The 20,270-nt window shown below is 36.5% G+C and overlaps 1 protein-coding gene across 9 annotated transcripts in view; it reads left to right on the top strand.

Moving 5' to 3' along the window:
* EPHA6 (EPH receptor A6) overlaps window positions 1-20,270 on the top strand; it is a 938,174-nt gene that overhangs the window by 754,939 nt on the left and 162,965 nt on the right. For 7 of the 9 annotated variants that reach the window (XM_070455030.1, XM_070455027.1, XM_070455028.1 and 4 more), the window contains one exon: window positions 18,002-18,127. The exons of the other annotated variants lie outside the window; for them this stretch is intronic. In XM_070455030.1, coding sequence (XP_070311131.1) covers window positions 18,002-18,127 — 126 coding nt within the window. The remainder of the gene's footprint in view (window positions 1-18,001; window positions 18,128-20,270) is intronic. 9 annotated transcript variants of the gene reach the window in all.

Raw genomic sequence — 20,270 nt, 5'->3', positions numbered from 1 at the left:
CTGTCTCCCCATCTATTTCCCATGAGGTGATGGGACCAGATGCCATGATCTTAGTTTTCTGAATGTTAAGCTTTAAGCCAACTTTTTCAGTCTCCTCTTTCACTTTCATCAAGAGGCTTTTTAGTTCCTCTTCACTCTCTGCCATAAGGGTGGTGTCATCTGCATATCTGAGTTTATTGATATTTCTCCCAGCAGTCTTGATTCCAGCTTGTGCTTCTTCCAGCCCAGCATTTCTCATAAACTCTGCATATAAGTTAAATAAGCAGGGTGATAATATACAGCCTTGATGTACTCCTTTTCCTATTTGGAACCAGCCTGTTGTTGCATGTCCAGTTCTAACTGTTACTTCCTGACCTGCATACAGGTTTCTCAACTTCTGTATTAAATATTAATTAAAATGTACTTTTCAATAAATGTTCTCAATGAGCTTGAAAATATTTTAATTCTCCTTGTTAATGCTATTGTCTTAAAAAATAATTTAAAGCAACAATTTTATATGCATATCTTGAAAGTTTAAAAAAGTGAAAACTGAAAGTTTCTTTTTAAGAGCACTGAAGATTAACTCATAAAAATCTAGCCATGAAACTTCTCTTTTTGCTTCAGTAATTTTATTGTAACCTATTGAACAATAGAATGAAAAAAATCTTTAAAACTCATATAGCAATGATCTGAAGGGTGTAAAAAAAAAAAAAGCCAAAACAAAGCAGTAATGATTGCATGCTCTTTAGTTGTGTTTAGTACCAAAGAATCTGCATGGAGATTAGCTATGCTAAAAGGAAAATACAATTTAATTATAGGCATATTTCCCTTTATAAGAATTTAGGAAATGGGCAAAAATTTGTAATTGCATCTTTGGCTTAGCTTAGATAGAATCATTTCCTGAAAAATAATAATGTCATATCAACATTTATCTTATCTCCTTTTCTTGTGCTAGAAATGTGTCATAGTGCCAGCTAAAACAGAGGTGCTTCAATAAACATTTACTGAATATATGAATAAGCCCATAAATGGATAAAAGGATGAATGAATGAGTTATTCATGAACAGAATGATTCTCTTCCACATTCTAAGCCTAATTAAAAATAGCTCTTGGCTAGTCATTAGAAAATTGCCATTGGCCTAGGAAGCAAGTGAACAGGCAGAGTATTTCCTTAGATCTTAGCAAGATATTTGCCTAAGGAGCAATTTGTCACTTTTCATTCATCATTTACGTATCCACTTATTCAACTTGCATTTATTGAAACCCTACCCTGTGCGTCTTCTGATCAGCATAGAAGAGACCAAACTATGCTCCCAGCTGGCTCATCTCAAGCATTATAATAAGGGAGGAATATTTTCTGTACCAAATGAGACAGAGCAGCTTAGTTTTTTTCTTAACTGCATGTTGTTATGAAAGAGACCCAAAGTAAGATCTCAGTGAAGTAAGAGAGACATTCTTCCAATGCTTTACATGAAAATGGCTCTTCTTACTGTTGCTGGTCTTCCTCACTGGTTTTGTAACTGTTAAGAGTATTGATCTTCTTCCACCGTTACAGCAAACTAGAAAGCATGTGCTCAGACAAACCTAATGATCTTGTAATTTTCTTTTATATCCCTCAGGGAAAGAGTATATGAATAATGCTGTAAATTATTGTAACAGAAGATACATGAGATACACAAGGAGTGGAGGGAAACACAATCAGACAAGGAAGGGACAACTGAAATTAGGTGATAGATACGTAGATAGATAGGCAGACAGACAAGGAAAGAGGCAGAGAACCTTTGAAAGTTCAGAAGTGGGAATTTCTCAAGAAAAACAATCCTTGACATAGCATTTGTTTTAACAGACTGTGTTGTCATTGAACTTTGAAATTATTCATACTGTAGCTCAGAATATTGTCATTAACCTAAATCACATGGTTATGGAGAGGCTGCTATGTATCAGTTATAGAACTCTATACTGGACACCTAAAGTTGAAGAAAGAATCTCTACTCTAAATAGATACATACTCAATTCTTAGCTCTCCAAATTTTTAGTCTTGCCTGTATCAGGAAACATTTTTGAACCCCAAATCTCAACTATATGAATACTAATTTGTTCATCTCATGTATATCTATTGTTTTACTACATTTATTATATTTTTATGTTTACTATAAACCACTCACAGAATATTTTTAAGGGGATGAAGTTAAAATATTTTGAAATAATATTCATTTTATATTAATAGAACAGATTTTATCAGTTTAGGTCTGATTTTAAGTTCAGTTTCTCACCTAAAGAGATTTATTTCTTAAAACATTAGGGTTGTACAAAATTCAGCACCCATTTATGATAATAATTCTCCAGAAAGTAGGCATAAAAGGAACATAGCATAATAAAAGCCATATATGACAAACTCACAACAAACATTATCCTCAGTGGTAAAAATTAGAAGTATTTCCTCTAAACTCAGGAACAAGACAAGGGTGCCCACTCCCACCACTATTATTCAACATCATTTTGGAAGCCCTAGCCACAGAAATAAGAGAATAAAAAGAAATAAAATGAATCCATACTGGAAAAGAAGAAGTAAAACTGTCTCTGTTTGCAGATGACATGATTCTCCACATAGAAAACCCTAAAGATGCCACTAGAAAATTACTAGAGCCAATCAATGAATATGGTAAAGCCACAGGATATTAAATTAATACACAGAAATCCTTTGCATTCCTATACACTAACAATGAAAAATCAGAAAGAGAAATTTAAGGAAACAATCCCATTCACCATTGCAACAAGAAGAATAAAATACTTAGTAGAAAGTTACTTAAAGAGACAAAAGACCTTATGCATAAAACTATAAGACTCTGATGAAATCAAAGATGACACAAACAGATGGAGAGATATACCACGTTCTTGGATTGGAATAATCAATATAGTGAAAATGAGTATACTACTCAAAGTTATATGTGGATTTAATGCAATCCCTATCAAACTACCAACAGTATTTTTCACAGAGCTCGAACAAACAATTTCACAATTTGTATGGAAACACAGAAGACCCTGATTAGCCAAAGCAGTCTTGAGAAAGAAAGATGGAACTGGAGGAATCAACCTTTCTGACTTTGGGTTATACTACAAAGCTACAGTCATCAAGATGGTATGGTACTGACACAAAAACAGAAATATAGATCAATGGAACAACATAGAAAACCCAGAGGTAAATCCACACACCTATGGGGACATTATCTTTTGACAAAGGAGCAAAAATATACAATGGAGAAAAGACAGTCTCTTCAACAAGTGGTGCTGGGAAAACCGGTCAACTATGTGTAAAAGAATGAAATTAGAACAACTCCACACCATACACAAAAATAAACTCAAAATGGATTAAAGACCTAAGTGTAAGGCCAGAAACTGTAGAACTCTTAGAGGAAAACATAGGCAGTTTGTTTTCTCTCTGACATAAACCACAGCAAGATCCTCTATGACCCACCTCCTTGGATAATGGAAACAAAGACAAAATAAACAAGTGAAACCTAATTAAACTTAAAAGCTTTTGCACAATGAAGGAAACTATAAACAGGGTGAGAAGATAACCCTCAGAATGGGAGAAATTAATAGCAAACTAAATAACTGATGAGGATTTAATCTCCAAAATATACAAGTAGCTCGTGCAGCTCAATATCAGAAAAAAACAAACAACCCAATCAAAAAGTGGGCAGAAGACCTAAACATTTCTCCAAAAAAAAAAAAAAGATGGCTAATGAACAATAAAAGATGCTCAACATTGCTCATTATTAGAGAAATGAAAACCAAAAATACAATGAGATATCATCTCACACAAGTCAGAATGGCCATCATTAAAAAATTCTGCAAACAATAAATGCTAGAGAGGGTGTGGAGAAAAGAGAACCCTCTTACACTGTTGGTGGAAATGCAAATTGATTCCCCCACTATGGTGAATGGTATGGAGATTCTTTAAAAAAAAACTAGGAATAAAGCTACCATACGACCCAGCAATCCCACTACTGGTCAAATACCCTGAGGAAAACAGAAGTGAAAAATACACATGTACCCCAGTGTTCACTGCAGCAACTATTTATAATTACTAGGACATAGAAGCAACTTATATGTCCATCAACAGATGAATGTGTAAGAAAGTTGTGGTACATATACACATTGGAATATTACTCAGCTATAAAGAGGAACACATTTGAGTCAGTTCCAATGAGGTGGATGAACCTAGAACTGATTATACAGAGTGAAGTAAGTCAGAAAGAGAAAGACAAATATCATTTATTAATGCCTATATATGGAATCTAGAAAGATAGTATTGATGAGCCTACCTGCAGGGAAGCAAAGGAGACACAGACATTTTGGACTCAGTGGGGGAAAGGAGAGGGTGGGGTAATATGAGAGAATAGCATTAAAACATTACATTACTATATGTTAAGTAGATAACCAGTGGTAATTCAAAGCATGACAGCAGGGATCCCAAATCCAGTGGCTCTATGACAAACTAGATGGATGGGACAGGGAGGGAGGTATACCTAATGCCTATTCATGTTGATGTTTGGCAAAAACCATCTCTGTATTGTAAAGTAATTATCCTCTAGTTTAAAATATACATAAAAAATATTAGGGCTTTCTAATAATGTTGTCTTATGCTTATGGTAATTTACTCTCGTTTAAACCTACAAACAGTCCCATTAGGTCGAGTTATTTTCATTTCACAGATGAGATTGAAATTCAGAAAGTTTAAGGTCATAGTTTGTTATCTTTTACACAAATTCTTAATGATATCTAATTTCTAACATAAAGTTATTTCAGAGAGATTGCTGCTATATCAAATTAAAATGGGATTTGTTTCACTGAGTTTGTGCTAAATATATTTTATTATGATTCTTTGAAAGCTGCTTACTCTACAGGCCAGATTACTCTCAGATGATCTGATCAGTCCCCCATTAATTGATCAAGCCAAATGTCAGAATATAAGCTGATTTAACTTCTTCACACTGTTTCTTGACCACATTATATGACCTATTCATTAGCAACCTTTTTTTTCTTTAAGGATTCTTTATTCTCAGACAGTGTTTTTCAGTGGGTGCCACCAGCATTTTGAGAGAGAAGTCCCATTAGGCAAGGAGTATTCCACTTACTGCAAGGCCTTAAACATGCATCCTGACCCCCTCCCCAGGCACACACACTAAACACCAGTACTGTCTTCCCCCAGTCATGGTTTGCAAGGCGCCCTAAATGCACAGAGAACTACTGAACTAATGAAAGATAGATAAATTACCAACCCCTGCAGCCAGTGACATGTTCATTTACCTTACACCAGTAGTTAACTGTCTCTTAGTTATCCCATATCCATGTTTGAAATCATATTAGATTAGGGTTACCAGATTTAGCAAATAAAACTACAGAACACCCACTTATCTGTTAACTCTGTATTACAGAAAATATAATGCTAATGTCACATGTTGATCTCTTTTTAACCCACCAACTCAAAATCACTAACAAACTGGAAACTCAAGAATTTGAGGTTTAGAAAAGCATGTGGGAGAAACAGACATAGAGAATAGAATTGTGGACATGGAGAGAGAGGAGGAGAGGGTGAGATGTATGGAAAGAGTAACATGGAAACTTAACATTACCATGTGTAAAATAGATAGCCAACAGGAATTCGCCGTATGGCTAAGAAACTCAAAGGGGGGCTATCTGTCAACCTAGAGGGGTGGGATGGGGAGGGAGATGGGAGGGAGGTTCAAAAGGAAAGGGGTATGTGTATACCTATGGATGATTCAGGTTGAAGTTTGACAGAAAACAAAATTCTGTTAAGCAATTATCCTTCAATAAAAAAATAAGTTAAAAAAAAGCATGTGTGAAAGGACACATTTTACATTTCAAACTTGTAATGGTGAGAGAAATACTCTCATCATATAAAAATCTAATTTATATTAACAAATAGTCTGCTGAAAGTAACTAGAATTAGAATACTTACAGAAATTTATATTTCTCCTGGTACAGATAGTATTTTTTTATTATTGAGCTGCAATGTAATTTATTAACAAATTCCACTATTGATCTAAAAAAAAGAGAGAGGATCATCAACTTATGAAATAAGGCACATCAGACTAAAATTATTTCATGTCAAATTCCAAAAGGTTCATGAATTTAATTTCTTGTGGATTAAGTGATAAGGGAATTATAACAAGGATAACTTTAGTTTTCCTGATTGAACTGTGAAAACATCGACTTGTAGTGTTTTGTGCAGTCTCTATTGACATGACTGGCCTTAAGAAGAAAAATGATAAGGCAGTGTTATCACATAATGTGAATAACATGACATAATATGATATCTCAATGGAATATGTATTCATGCACACCAGCTTTTCTGTTTGTTTGTCTCAGATATTAAAAAAATAATGACAGTTACTGAAGAGATGCTACAATAAATGAAAGATCTTTTAAACCACAGTAAAGGAGCATAACAAAGCCATTATGAATGATGGAGCAAGTTTAGGAAAATGAAAGCTGCTATTAAAGATGGCAGGCTGTCACAACAACAAAAGTAGCGATCAGTGTAATCAAAGCAATAAAATAATATTTGCATTTAGTTTCTTTCAAGGAGTTAATATAATAGGTATCTTTTCTAGGTTAACAATTTTGAATAGTGTTGGATAATAAAAATAGCAAAACTCAGATAAAAATCTCTAAATGTGAAGCAGATTAACATTATTTAGAGTTACCAATCTACATGCTTTTTCCCTCAGATTTTTCTTTAAGATAATTTCCTTATGTCCTTTTTACTTTCCTGTGCATAGTGATTTTTTTATGATTTAGTATTATTGAACCAGGTTTATTGTTCCTTGACTTCAATAAATCTATAATCAAATATCCACAGCATATGATAAAATCTGAATTTCTTGTAATTATTTCCCCTGTTGTAAAAATCACCATTTCTTTTGTAACTTTAAATAAGAAAGCTTTATAAATATATGATATAATTATCTCCACCTGGTATTCAGTGAAGCTCCTTATGTTAATAAATGTTTTCTCAGATGGTAATGAAACATTGCAATGTGGAAAATACCGTGTTTTGGCAATACCACACACAGGCTCATGTTTACTTTATTCTCAATGATGAATATTCCATATAGTAACAAAAGAGTAATTAATTTGACTGTTTGTGGAAAGTTACCTCAGAGCACTTTAGGGCTTACGTTTAGCATTTTTGCCACACCTTTTTTTTTTTTAAATTGAAGGATAATTGCTTTACAGAATTTTGTTGTTTTCTCTGAAACCTCAACATGATTCAGCCACAGGTATACATATATCCCCTCCCTTTTGAACCTCCCTCCCGATCTCCCTCCCCATCCCACCCCTCTAGGTTGATACAGAGGCTCTGTTCGAGTTTCCTGAGCCAAACAGCAAATTCCCGTTGGCTATCTATTTTACACATGGTAATATGAGTTTCCATATTACTCTTTCCATATACCTCACCCTCTCTTCCTCTCTCCCCATGTCCATAAGTCTATTCTCTATGTCTGTTTCTCCACTGCTGTCCTGTAAATAAATTCTTCAGTACCATTTTTCTAATTTCTGTATATATGCATTAGAATATATTTATCTTTCTCTTTCTGACTCACTTTGCTGTGTATAATAGGTTCTAGGTCCATCCACCTCATTGGAACTGAATCAAATGTGTTCCTTTTTATGGCTGAGTAATATTGCATTGTGTATATATGTACCACAACTTCTTTATGCATTCATCTGTAGATGGACATCTACTTTGCGTCCATGTTCTAGCTATGATAAATACTGCTGTAATGAACAGTGAGATAAATGTGTTTTTTTCACTTTGGTTTTCTCAGGGTATATGCCTAGGAGTGGGATTGTTGAGTCATATGGTTGTTTTATTCCTAGTTTTTGAAAGAATCTCCATACTGTTTTCCGTACTGGCTGTATCAATTACATTCCCACCAACAGTGCAAGAGAATTCCCTTTTCTCCACACCCTATCATTTATTGTTTGTAGATTTTTTTGATGATGGCCATTCTGACCAGTGTGAGGTGATATCTCATTGTAGTTTTGATTTGCATTTCTCTAATAATAAGTGGTGTTGAGCATCTTCTCATGTGTTTGATAGCCATCTGTATGTCTTCTTTGGAGAAATGTTTGTTTAGGTCTTTTCCCCACTTTTTGATTGGATTGTTTGTTTTCCTGTTATTGAGTTGTATGAGCTGCTTGGAAATATATTTTGGAAATTAATCCTTTGTCAGTTGTTTTATTTGCTATCATTTTCTCCAATTCTGAGGGTTGTCTTCACCTTGCCTATAGTTTCCTTTGCTGTGCAAAAGTTTTTAAGTTTAATTAGGTCCCACTTGTTTATTTTTGTTTTCTTTCCATTACTCTAGGAGGTGAGTCATAGAGGATCTTGCTTTGATTTATGTCATTGAGTGTTCTGCCTTTGTTTTCCTCTAAGAGTTTTATAGTTTCTGATCTTACATTTAGGTCTTCAATCCATTTTGAGTTTATCTTTGTGTGTGGTGTTAGGAAGTGTTTTAATTTCATTCTTTTACATGTAGCTGTACAGTTTTCCCAGCACCATTTATTGAAGAGGCTGTTTTTGCCCCATTGTATATTCTTGCCTCCCTTGTCAAAAATAAGTTACCCATAGGTGCATGGATTTATTTCTGGACTTTCTGTCTTGTTCCATGGGTCTATATTTCTGTTTTTGTGCCAATACCATACTGTCTTGATGACTGTAGCTTTGTAGTATAACCTGAAGTCAGGAAGGTTGATTCCTCCAGCTCCATTCTTCTTTCTCAAGACTGCTTTAGCTATTCAGGGTCTTTTGTGTTTCCATATGAATTGTGAAATTTTTTGTTCTAGTTCTGTGAAAAATGCCATTGGTAATTTGATAAGGATCCCATTGAATTTGTAGACTGCATTTGGTAGTATAGTCATTTTCACAATATTGATGCTTCCTACCTAGGAACATGGAATATCTCTCCATCTGTTCATGTCATCTTTGATTTCTGTCATCATTGTCTTATAAATCATAAATGGGTGCTAAATTTTGTCGAAGGCTTTTTCTTCATCTATTGAGATTATCATAGGGTTTTCATCTTTCAATTTGTTAATATGGTGTATCACATTGATTTTCATAAATTGAAGAATCCTTGTATCACTGGAATAAACCCAACTTGATGATAGTGTATGAGCATTTTGATATGTTGCTGAATTCTGTTTCCTAAAATTTTGTTGAGGATTTTTGCATCTATGTTCATCAGTGTTATTGGCCTATAGTTTTCTCTTTTTGTGTTGTCTTTATCTGGTTTTGGTGTCAGGGTGATGGTGGCCTCATCAAATTAGTTTGGAAATGTTCATTCTTCTGCAATTTTTTGAAAGAGTTTTAGAAGGATAAGCATTAACTCTTCTCTAAATGTTTGATAGGATTCTCTTGTGAAGCCATTTGGTCCTTGGCTTTTGTTTTTTGTGAGATTTTTGATCACAGCTTCAATTTCAGTGCTTGTAATTGGGTTGTTCATAATTTCTATTTCTTCCTGGTTCAATCTTTGAAGATTGAAGTTTTCTAAGAATCTGTCCATTTCTTCCACGTTATCCATTTTACTGCCATATAGTTGTTCATAATACTCTCTTATAAACCTTTGTACTTCTACATTGTCTGTTGCCCTCTCCTTTTTTATTTCTAGTTTTGTTGATTTGGTTCTTCTCTGTTTTTTCTTTATGAGTCTCACTAAATATTAATCAGTTTTGTTTATCTTCTGAAAGAACCAGCTTTCAGTTTTATTGATCTCTACTATTGTTTCTTTCATTTCTTTTTCATTTATTTCTACTCGGATCTTTATGGTTTCTTTCCTTCTACTAATTTTGGGGGTTTTTTGTTCTTCTTTTTCCAGTTGTTTTAGGTGTAAAGTTAAGTTGTCTATTCGCTGTTTTTCTTGTTTCTTGAGGTAGGATTGTATTGCTATAAATTTCCCTCTTAGAACTGCTTTTGCTGCATCCCATAGGTTTTGAGAATTTGTGTTCATTGTCATTTGTTTCTAGAAACTTTTTTATTTCCCTTTTGATTTCTTCAATAACCTGTTGGTTATTTTGAAATGTTTCATCTCCATGTGTTAGTGTTTCTTACAGTTTTTTTTCTTGTAATTGATATCTAGTCTCATTGCATTGTGGTCAGAGAAGATACTTGATATGATTTCAATTTTCTTAAATTTACTGAGGTTTGATTTGTGACCCAAGATGTGGTCTATCCTGAAGAATGTTCCATGTGCACTTGAGAAGAAGGTGTATTCTTCTGCATTTGGATGGAATATCCTGAAGATATCAGTGAGATCTGTCTCATCTAATGTATCATTTAAGACTGTATTTCCTTAATAATTTTCTATTTTGATGATCTGTCCATTGGTGTGAGTAGGGTGCTAAAGTCTCCTACTATTATTGTGTTACTCTAAATTTCTCCTTTTATGTCTGTTAGTTCTTTTCTCATGTATTGAGGTGCTCCTTTGTTGGGTGCATAGGTATTTACAATTGTTATGTCTTCCTCTTGGATTGATCCCTTGATCATTATGTACTGTCCTTCCTTATCTCCTGTAATCTTCTTTATTTTAAGGTCTATTTTGTCTGGTATGAGGATTGCTACTCCAGCTTTCTTTTGCTTCCATGGAATATATTTTTCCATCCTCTCACTTTCAGCCTGTAAATGTCTTTGGGTCTGAAGTGGGTTTCTTGTAGACAGCATATATGTAGACAGCATATATATGGATATTGTTTTTGTATCCATTCAGCCAGTCTGTGTCTTTTGGTTGGAGCATTTAATCTATTTACATTTAAAGTAATTATTGATATATATGTTCCTATTGCCATTTTCTTAATTGTTTGGAGTTGATTTTGCAGATCTTTTTTCTTCTCTTGTATTTCTTGACTATATAAGTCCCTTTAACTTTTGTTGTAAAGCTAGTTTAGTGGCACTGAATTCTTTTAACTTTTGCTTCTCTGAAAAGCTTTTTATTTTTCCACCAATTCTGAATGAGATCCTTGCCGAGTATTGTAACCTTGGTTGTAGATTTTCCCCTTTCAATACTTTGAAAATATCCTGCCATTCTTCTGGCCTGCAGAGTTTCTGCTCAAAGATCAGCTGTTAAGCACATGGGTTTTCCGTTGTGTATTACTCGTTGCTTCTCCCTTGCTGCTTTTAATATTCTTTATTTGTGTTTAGTCTTCGTTAGTTTGTTTAGTATGTGTCTTGGCTTGTTTCTCTTTGGGTTTATCCTATATGGGACTCTTTGTGCCTCACGGACATCATTGGCTATTTCCTTTTCCACCTTGGGGAAATTTTCAACTATAATCTCTTCAAAAAATTTCTTATACCCTTTCTTTTTCTCTTCTTCTTCTGGAACTTCTATAAATGGAAGGTTGGTGCATTTGATATTGTCCCAGAGGTCTCTGAGACTATCATCAGTTCTTTTTATTCTTTTTACTTTATTCTGCTCTTCAGAAATTATTTCCACCATTTTATCTTCCAGGTCACTGATTTGTTCTTCTGCTGTAGATATTCTGCTATTGATTTCTTCTAAAGTATTTTTAATTTCAGTAATTGTGTTTTGTCTCTGAATGTTTATTCTTTAATTCTTCTCAGTCTTTGTTAATTGCTTCTTGCATTTTCTCCATTTGTTTTCAAGGTTTTGATCATCTTTACTGTCATTATTCTGAATTCTTTTACAGGTAGTTTGTCTATTTCCTCTTCATTTATTTGGACTTCTGTGTTTCTAGTCTGTTCCTTCATTTGTGTAGTATTTCTCTACCTTTTCACTATTATTATTTTTTTAACTGATTGTGTTAGAGGGCTCCTTTTCTCAGGCTTCAAAGAAAGTTGAATTCTTTCCTTGAAGAAGATTGAATTCTTTCTTCCTTTTGGTTTCTGCCTTCCTAAGCTTGGCCCAGTGGTTTGTTTATGCTTCCTATAGAGTGAGATTTGTGCTGTGTGTTTGTTTTTCCTCTGATGGGCAAGGCTGAGTGAGGTGGCACTCCCCTCTGCTGATGATTGGGTTTGTATTTTTGTTTTGTTTGTTATTTAGATGAGGCATCCTGCACAGGGTGCTATTGGTGGTTGGGTGATGCAGGGTCTTGTATTAAAGTGGTTTCCTTTGTGTGAGTTCTCACTATTTGATACTCCCTAGGGTTAGTTTGCTGGTAGTCAAGGGTCTTAGAGTCAGTGCTCCACTCCAAAGGCTCCAGGCTTGATCTCTGATCAAGAAAGAATATTCCACAAGTGGTTTCTTATGGCATTAAGTGAGATTAAAACAAATATCCAAAAACAAGAAACCAAAGATGAACCCCAGACAAATGGTAGTTACAAAATCAGGCAAATAATAATTAAAATAATGGAATATACACATATACATATACACCCACGAGCAAAGTCAAAACAGTCCAACAAAAATAAAGTACAATAGATTGACCCAGTGAACAAAGGAAATCAAAAATTATATTTACCAGTTAAGAACAAAACTAACTAAAGCACAAACTGGAAAAAAAAAACTAAAGCAAGGTGCCAAGTGATGAATAAAGCAATGAAAACAAAACCAACAAATATGTTGAGAGGAAAGGAAAGAAACAAATTAAATAAAGAATAGATAGGCAAAGTTACATAGAGGTAGATGAAGAAGGTTCATATACATTAAAGGTTAACTACAAGGGAAAAAGAACGGTAGGAAAGGCAAACAAAGGAATAAATGTAAAAAAAAAATAACAGGTTTAAAATATTAAAAATTAAAATTATAAAAAAGAAAATGGAATAAGAAAAAAATGAAAACTCCACAGAACTGCAAAAGCCCAATGTAAAAACAGAGGTTTACAACAATAAAAAGTGTGACTGAATAGGCACATATTCATATACACCCATAAGTAAAATAAAGAGTCCAACAAAAATAAAGTACAGTAGATTGACCTAGTGAACAAAGGAAACCAAAAATTATATCTACCAGGACAAAACTAACTAAAGCATAAACTGGAAAATGAAATTAAAGCAAGGTGCCAATTGGGGATTAAAGCAATGAAAATAAAACTAAAAAATATGTTGAGAGGAAAATAAAGAAAGAAAAGAAAGAATAGATATGCAGTGTTAAATAGAGGTAGATGGAGAAGGTTTATATACATTAAAAATTAACTACAAGGGGAAAAGAACAGTAGGAAAAGCAAACAATGTAATAAATTAGAAAAAAATAATAATAGGTTTTAAAAATGGAAATTAAAAATAAAAGGAAAAAGGAAAACTCCACAGAACTGCAAAAGCCCAAAGCAGAGGCAGACATTAATAACAACAGTAAAAAATGTGACTGCAAAGAAAAAAAAAAAGCTCAAAAGCTTAATTAGATTTCATAGAGCCAATAAAAAGCAACAACTATAACTGAGGGGGGAAAAGGGAAGAAAAAGAAAAAAAAAATCCAAAGGAATCTACAGAACAAGTCAAAACATAAGAAAAATAGATGTTTTTCTTGAGTCACTGCTGCCAGGATCCTCATCCTTGCTGGGCGTCACAGTCCACCTCCCCTCCCCGGGATGCCCTCCAACATGGTGCTGATCTCTGGGCCTGCCGTGGGGGCAGCTCAGACTCTAACCTGGTCCTGCTCCTGTGTGTTCTTCCCTCCAGTGTCCACAGCTATCAGAGCTAGTGCGTTTTATTTTGTGGGAGCTCTCAGTGACCTTTTATATATCCCATAGACACAGTCTGCCTAGTTGATCATTTGGATTTAATCTGCAGCTGGTACAGCTGGTGGGAAGGTTTTGGGTCTTCTTCCTTATCCACACTGCCCATGGGTTTCAACTGTGGTTTTATTTCCACCCCTGCATGTGGGTCGTCCACTGGGATTTGCTCCTGAGGCTGCCCTGGAGGGCTTGGATTTGCCCCCGTGAGGGCCAGGTGTGGAGGTGGTGCAGCTACTTGGGTCGCAGGGGTTCTGAGCATCAGGTACTCAAGGCAGCTAGAGCAGCAGGAAATAGTGCTTTAGAAGGGGATGGCAACCAGTATTGGCCAAAATGCTCCAGTATTCTTGCCTGGAAAACCCTCCTCCCTCCCTGACAGAGAAGCCTGGCAGGCCACAGTCTATAGGGTCTCAAGGAGTCGGACACTACAGAAGCGACCCTGTGCGCATAGATGCAAGACTTTTTTTGCCTGTGGCAGCTCTGCCCCAGGGAGAGCTGAGCATGGAGGTGGCGCGGCTGCTTGGCTCGCGGGGACCCTGGAGGCGCCAAGTGTGCAGGGACACGGACTGCCTCCGCCGCAGGAGTTATGGCCGTCTCAGAGTCTTTTTTTTTTTTTTTTTTTTTACATATGATTTTTTTTTTCCATTTATTTTTATTAGTTGGAGGCTAATTACTTTACATCATTACAGTAGTTTTTGTCATACATTGAAATGAATTAGCCATGGATTTACATGTATTCCCCATCCCAGTCCCCCCTCCCACCTCCCTCTCCACCTGATCCCTCTGGGTCTTGCCAGTGCACCAGGCCCGAGCACTTGTCTCATGCACCCAACCTGGGCTGGTGATCTGTTTCACCCTAGATAATATACATGTTTCAATGCTGTTCTCTTGAAACATCCCACCCTCGCCTTCTCCCAGAGTCCACAAGTCTGTTCTATACATCTGAGTCTCTTTTTCTGTTTTGCATATAGGGTTATCATTACCATCTTTCTAAATTCCATATATATGTGTTAGTATACTGTAATGGTCTTTATCTTTCTGGCTTACTTCGCTCTGTATAATCGACTCCAGTTTCATCCATCTCATTAGAACTGAGTCTTTTTTTGAGCCTCTTGTAACTGGTGATTAGAAGGCCTCTTTGGCCAGACTTTCTCTGTAGCTCCGCCCTCGGGCCCTTAGAGGGCTACCTTGCTGGGATCCTTCTCTGTTGTTCGGCATTTCAGGCACATAGAGGGGCCCCCAGTTTGGGGTCCTACTCTTAGATCAGCACATCAGGCACTTACAGGGCCCCTGGGTGTGGTCCTATTCTGTAGTTCGGCGTTTGATGAGCCAGCCTCTCTATTGTTCAACCAACAATGCTGCTGTGTGGGGAGAGAGAGAGACTGTGGTGACGGCTCCACCCTTCCGTGTGACTCAGCAGTATCGCCTTGCTTCCACTGCTGCCTGGCTTTCCTCCACCGACATTTCCCACCACGATCGCCTCCCTCACATCCCCTCAATCCATCTCTCCGCAGTCAACAGCAGCCCTCACCCTGGGATGGCTCCACAATCCCGGAACTCCAGCTCCCAGCCACGGCCCCTTCCGGGGAACCTGCGTCCCTGTCCTGGGTGTGTGCGGCTGCGGCAAGGACTGCCTAATTCTCATTCATTTACTCTGCCGCAGATCAGCTGTTTCACTCTCAGTCTGACCTGTTTTCACCGCTGACTCAGACCGTTGCCTGGATGTGGGAATTGGACTTCAGCTTTACTTCCCCCACCTGCCGAGAGCAGGTCCAGTCCTACTAACACTCCTGCTTTTCCCCCTAGTTCCTTCATCCTACCAAGTTTTGTGTGGTTCTATAGAAGGCCATGGCACCCCACTCCAGTCCTCTTGCCTGGAAAATCCCACGGGCAGAGGAGCCTGGTGGGCTGCAGTCCATGGGGTCGCTAAGAGTCCGACACGACTGAGCAACTTCACTTTCATTTTTCACCTTCATGCGCTGGAGAAGGAAATGGCAACCCACTCCAGTGTTCTTGCCTGGAGAATCCCAGGGACGGGGGAGCCTGGTGGGCTGCCATCTACGGGGTCGCACAGAGTCGGACACGACTGAAGTGACTTAGCAGCAGCAGCATATATTCTTTTCCACTGGTCAGGTACTCCTGTCCGCTCTCAGCTGATGTTCTGCATGCACTTCTGTGTCTGAAGGTGTATTCCTGATGTATCCACAGACAGAGGTGTACTCCACATCCATCTACTCCTCTGCCATCTTGTTCTCTTTGCCACACCTTTTAATGTTTAAGGGACTCCAGCTCTGCTGGGTCATTTTACTAGAGCTCCATAGAATCCACAACAAAACCAATTTATTCACAGTATATGACACGCTCTCTATGCTTTCTTTAATCCAATGTGCAATATATAGGCCTCAACCATTAAAACATTCATTATAACTTTGTTCTTTTGTAAAAAAAAATCTCTAAAGATCTGAGAAATGTTGCTTTTTTTTTTTTAGCAACAGCTTCCTCCATAGCAGCAAGATATATAGAGTGTGGTATACCAGATCCCTTTAATCCTCGTTAAACTTAAAAGAAAAATCAAAATTTTAACTTATTTCAGGGATAAAGTTTGTATCAAAGAACAGAGTGAAGTCTTGTCAAAAATATGCACGTGTGTGCTAAGTCCCTTCAGTCGTGTGTGACTCTGTGTGATCCCAGGGACTGTAGCCCACAGGCTCCTCTTTCCATGGGGTTTCCCAGGCAAGAATACTGGAGTGGGTTGCCATTTCCTCCTCCAGGGGATCTTCCTGACCCAGGGATTGAACATGCATATTTTATGTCTCCGTCTTTGTCAGACAGGTTCTTTACCACTGGGGCCACTTGGGAAGTCCTTTTCAAAAATATGGGACTTTCTAACTTTGAACTTGTGGAAGGAGAGATCCAGGTCTCTACATAGGAAAACTTCTGTTCCTAATGAGGGTTTCAGAGGCCTCGAATGAGGTGTGTTTCTTACAACCATCAGGGTAACTTGATTTTAGGGTATTATTGTGATTTAAACTTATGTGTACCATATCAGTTACCAATGCACTAATATTGCATTTATATTATACTTTCTTCTGAGTGATTTTTAGTGTCCTTTAGGTCCTCGAGACACCATGTTGTAATGCCACTATTCCAAAGTGCTAGGTTTCTAATTCACAATCAGGGATCATGATCTTCCAAATAGCAAGTGGCTCATTATTTATTTTTAATCTTTAGTGTAAAGACTTTGTCCTGGGAGTCCACCAGCTGTGTGATATCACTTTTCCACTCCAGTCCTCAGTTCTTGGTCTGTAAAACATGGAGTTTTTGACTGGATGATCTCTGAAGTCCTTTATAGCTCTGACATTCTTTTTGTCTGTGATTCATTATATTATTTTATGAATAAACTTCTAAGTAGTTTATTTTTTCTTGTTTCTTTCTCAATAGCATTCTTAACATGAAAAAGCGTGTGGTTCTACCTTTGCAAACTCTTATGTCTGGTCCCTAATTAAGCAAATTAAGAATGAAGCAAATTAAGAAATGTGTATGTTGTTTTTCTTACCACTATTTCAAAGATGTATGTAGTTACTGTATGGTATAGAAGTCTTCTTCATTTTAGGCTCTCATACTGGTACACCAGAAGTGAGCACCGCTCCTCATAGTGGAGCACACATCTCAGATCCTATTGTGGCTATTTTCTGCATATCTCTAGCTCACATGATGGAAAAGGCAATGGCACCCCACTCCAGTACTCTTGCCTGGAAAGTCCCATGGATGGAGGAGCCTGGTAGGCTGCAGTCCATGGGGTCGCTAAGAGTCAGACACAACTGAGCAACTTCCCTTTCATTTTTCACTTTCATGCTTTGGAGAAGGAAATGGCAACCCACTCCAGTGTTCTTGTCTGGAGAATCCCAGGGACAGGGGAGCCTGATGGGCTGCCATCTACAGGGTCGCACAGATCAGACACGACTGAAGTGACTTAGCAGTATCGCATGTGGAGGTGAATTCTGCAAACAGGCAACATCAATAACATTTGTATCCCTTTTGTCAAATGTAGTTTTAGAAATTTATCTTAGTATTCTGGTGCTTCTAACCCTCTTTAATTGTAACTAGATAAGAGTAACTTTCTTTTCAAAAACTAGGCTTGTTTCATAAATTTATGAATTAAAAATGCATTCCATTTCTTGTAATTACGTAACTTCCTTGTAAGGTTTATGTCTTTGTTGATTGTCGGTTTTGTTCCAGTTAAATGATCAACAACTTTTCCACAAAGAAGATTTTTTGATTAATGTCCATTTTTATCTCTTAAAAGGATCCTTCCCGGCCATTGGGGTGGAAACGTTCTGCCCCAGCTTCCTGAGGGCAGGGTTTTTAAATAGCCTCCAGGCCCCGCATCCAGCGCCAGGGGGAGGATCTTTGCCCCCCAGGATTCCTGCTGGTAGGTATTTCAGGTGAAGTTTTCTGCCACCAGACACAGCAGTAAAACTGTGCTTACAACTGACAGACCCACAACACAGAAATAAGTATTTCTGAAATATATTGTTGAACAGAAATGCGAGTGGCTTTTTGATTAATAGATACAGAAACCACATTTGTGATACATAATGCTCCAAGAATAATGTAAAGGAAGTGGAAGAAGGATCTGTAAACTGAGCATCTGATCAGTATAGTGCTGCCTCTTTCTTCTAGGGTAGATTTTTCACAAATAAAAACTAGAGATTCAGGTCCCAAATTTGTAATTCAAGAATAAAAGAAGGTCGGATTTAAGCCACTTTACCACTTGGAATTGGCTAGAAAAGAGAATTTAAAACTGAGTTTTACTAACTGAAAAATTATTCTGTATTTGTGGTTTACAGAGATTTAAATAAAGTTCCATTTCACTAAAGAAAAATGATTTGACAAAAAAGTGAGAAAGTAGCAAATTTGACATTTAACATTAATGAAAAGACAATTCTGAGGAAGAAAATTAACGCATGCTTTCCCTAGAAATATCAATCTGACCAAAACCATATTTTATCAATGAAGAACAACAAAATATAGGATACTGAACCTTTTAAAATATAATTTCAAAATTTAGTAAGTCACTTTTTATATTATCCTTGGTATTATGATAATCATTAATTGTCTTATTATTGTTATTTTGTAAACTACCTAGCTTTCTTCCTCCCTTTTACATGAAGCATGCAAATCCATTTTATATGTGTTTAGAAAAATGGAATTAGGATATTGATCCTTGAATTTTTATCATAATTCTTGTGGTTTTTGTATCATAGATAATATTATGCTACAAATTATGGTAATGATCCTACATTTTCACGAGGGTGACCCAGCCAGCCAAATAATGGTAGCATTTGAAAAATTAGGGAATAAAATGGAAACAAAATCTCATCATGCAAATTTCTTACTTTTCTTAGCAAAATTATGCCATCAAACCCTTAAATTATTACACTGATGTTTTTCATTTGCTTTTCAATTACCTTTGCCTACCTGAATTACTCTTGCCTGCAAAAAGTAACAAACCATATACTTATGCTTCCATGTCATTTGATTTTATCCTTGGATAATAACTGAAGTGGCCAACAATGCCATGGTTAGAGTAGGGACCAAAATTATATGAAATGAAAATTAGCAATTTTTATTCTCATGAGTATGATGCCACCCTTTTATTCTCTATAGAACAAAGTGGTATCAGTTGCATAGAAATTTTATTGTTGGTGGTGGTGGTGGTGATGGTAGTGTTGTAAAAAATTACAAATAGAAGTCTATATAAACTGAGCTCGCAGAGTTAACAGCAAATATAAAAAATGTAGCTTTCATCTATATTATTAATATTTCACTGATTGCAATTGGAGAGATGAACGGATGATTTGTAGTTTGATAGTTTAATCTTTAACTCTTAATGACAAGTCTTGGTGGATTTAGGTATGTTTGGCAGAAATGACAATATGAACTTCAGTAGTGACTTGAATTATTCACCATTACTGGTAAAAGTGATAACCCCTGTCATTTAGCCACTGAGAATGATAGAAGCAAGATAGTGTTTCTATAACACATACACAAAAACAACTTTCCAGAGAGAAATCTAAAAGAACGCTAGCACTCTGTTCATCTAAGCTTTCAGCCAATTTCGCCTCCAGCCTTCATGGGAGAGAAAACTCAGTTCAGTTTTCATTACTTACATACAAATCAGGTATAACAGAATTGCTTCATAAAAAAATTATAGATCTAAACCTGTTCCTATTCCCTCAAAGTGAAATCAACTGAACTGACTTTTTCTGGCTTATATCGCTTTGATAAGTGATCCCTGTAGTTTCTCTGGTATTTTTCAGTAATCACTGCTATGGTTTCAAAGGTAATCTTTATCCTCTTTCATTCAGCTATAGTTTATTTCCCAAGAATTTACTGTATAATTTTGTGTAAAGCAGGGTGAAGCAATGATCATGAGAAGTTTTTATTGTTTCATGTTAAAAAAAAAAAAAGAACTAAACTCTTTATTCGCTACCTACTAGATGAGTGACTGTTCGGGCTTAAGACATCATTTAAGGACACAAATCACTCCTTCCTTTAACCTGAATCATGGT

Source organism: Odocoileus virginianus, chromosome 25 (assembly GCF_023699985.2).
Source record: "Odocoileus virginianus isolate 20LAN1187 ecotype Illinois chromosome 25, Ovbor_1.2, whole genome shotgun sequence".
NCBI classification, from domain to species: Eukaryota; Metazoa; Chordata; class Mammalia; order Artiodactyla; family Cervidae; genus Odocoileus; species Odocoileus virginianus.
The sequence above is the reverse complement of the archived record's forward strand: the minus strand, read 5'-3'. Positions and strand labels throughout refer to the sequence as shown.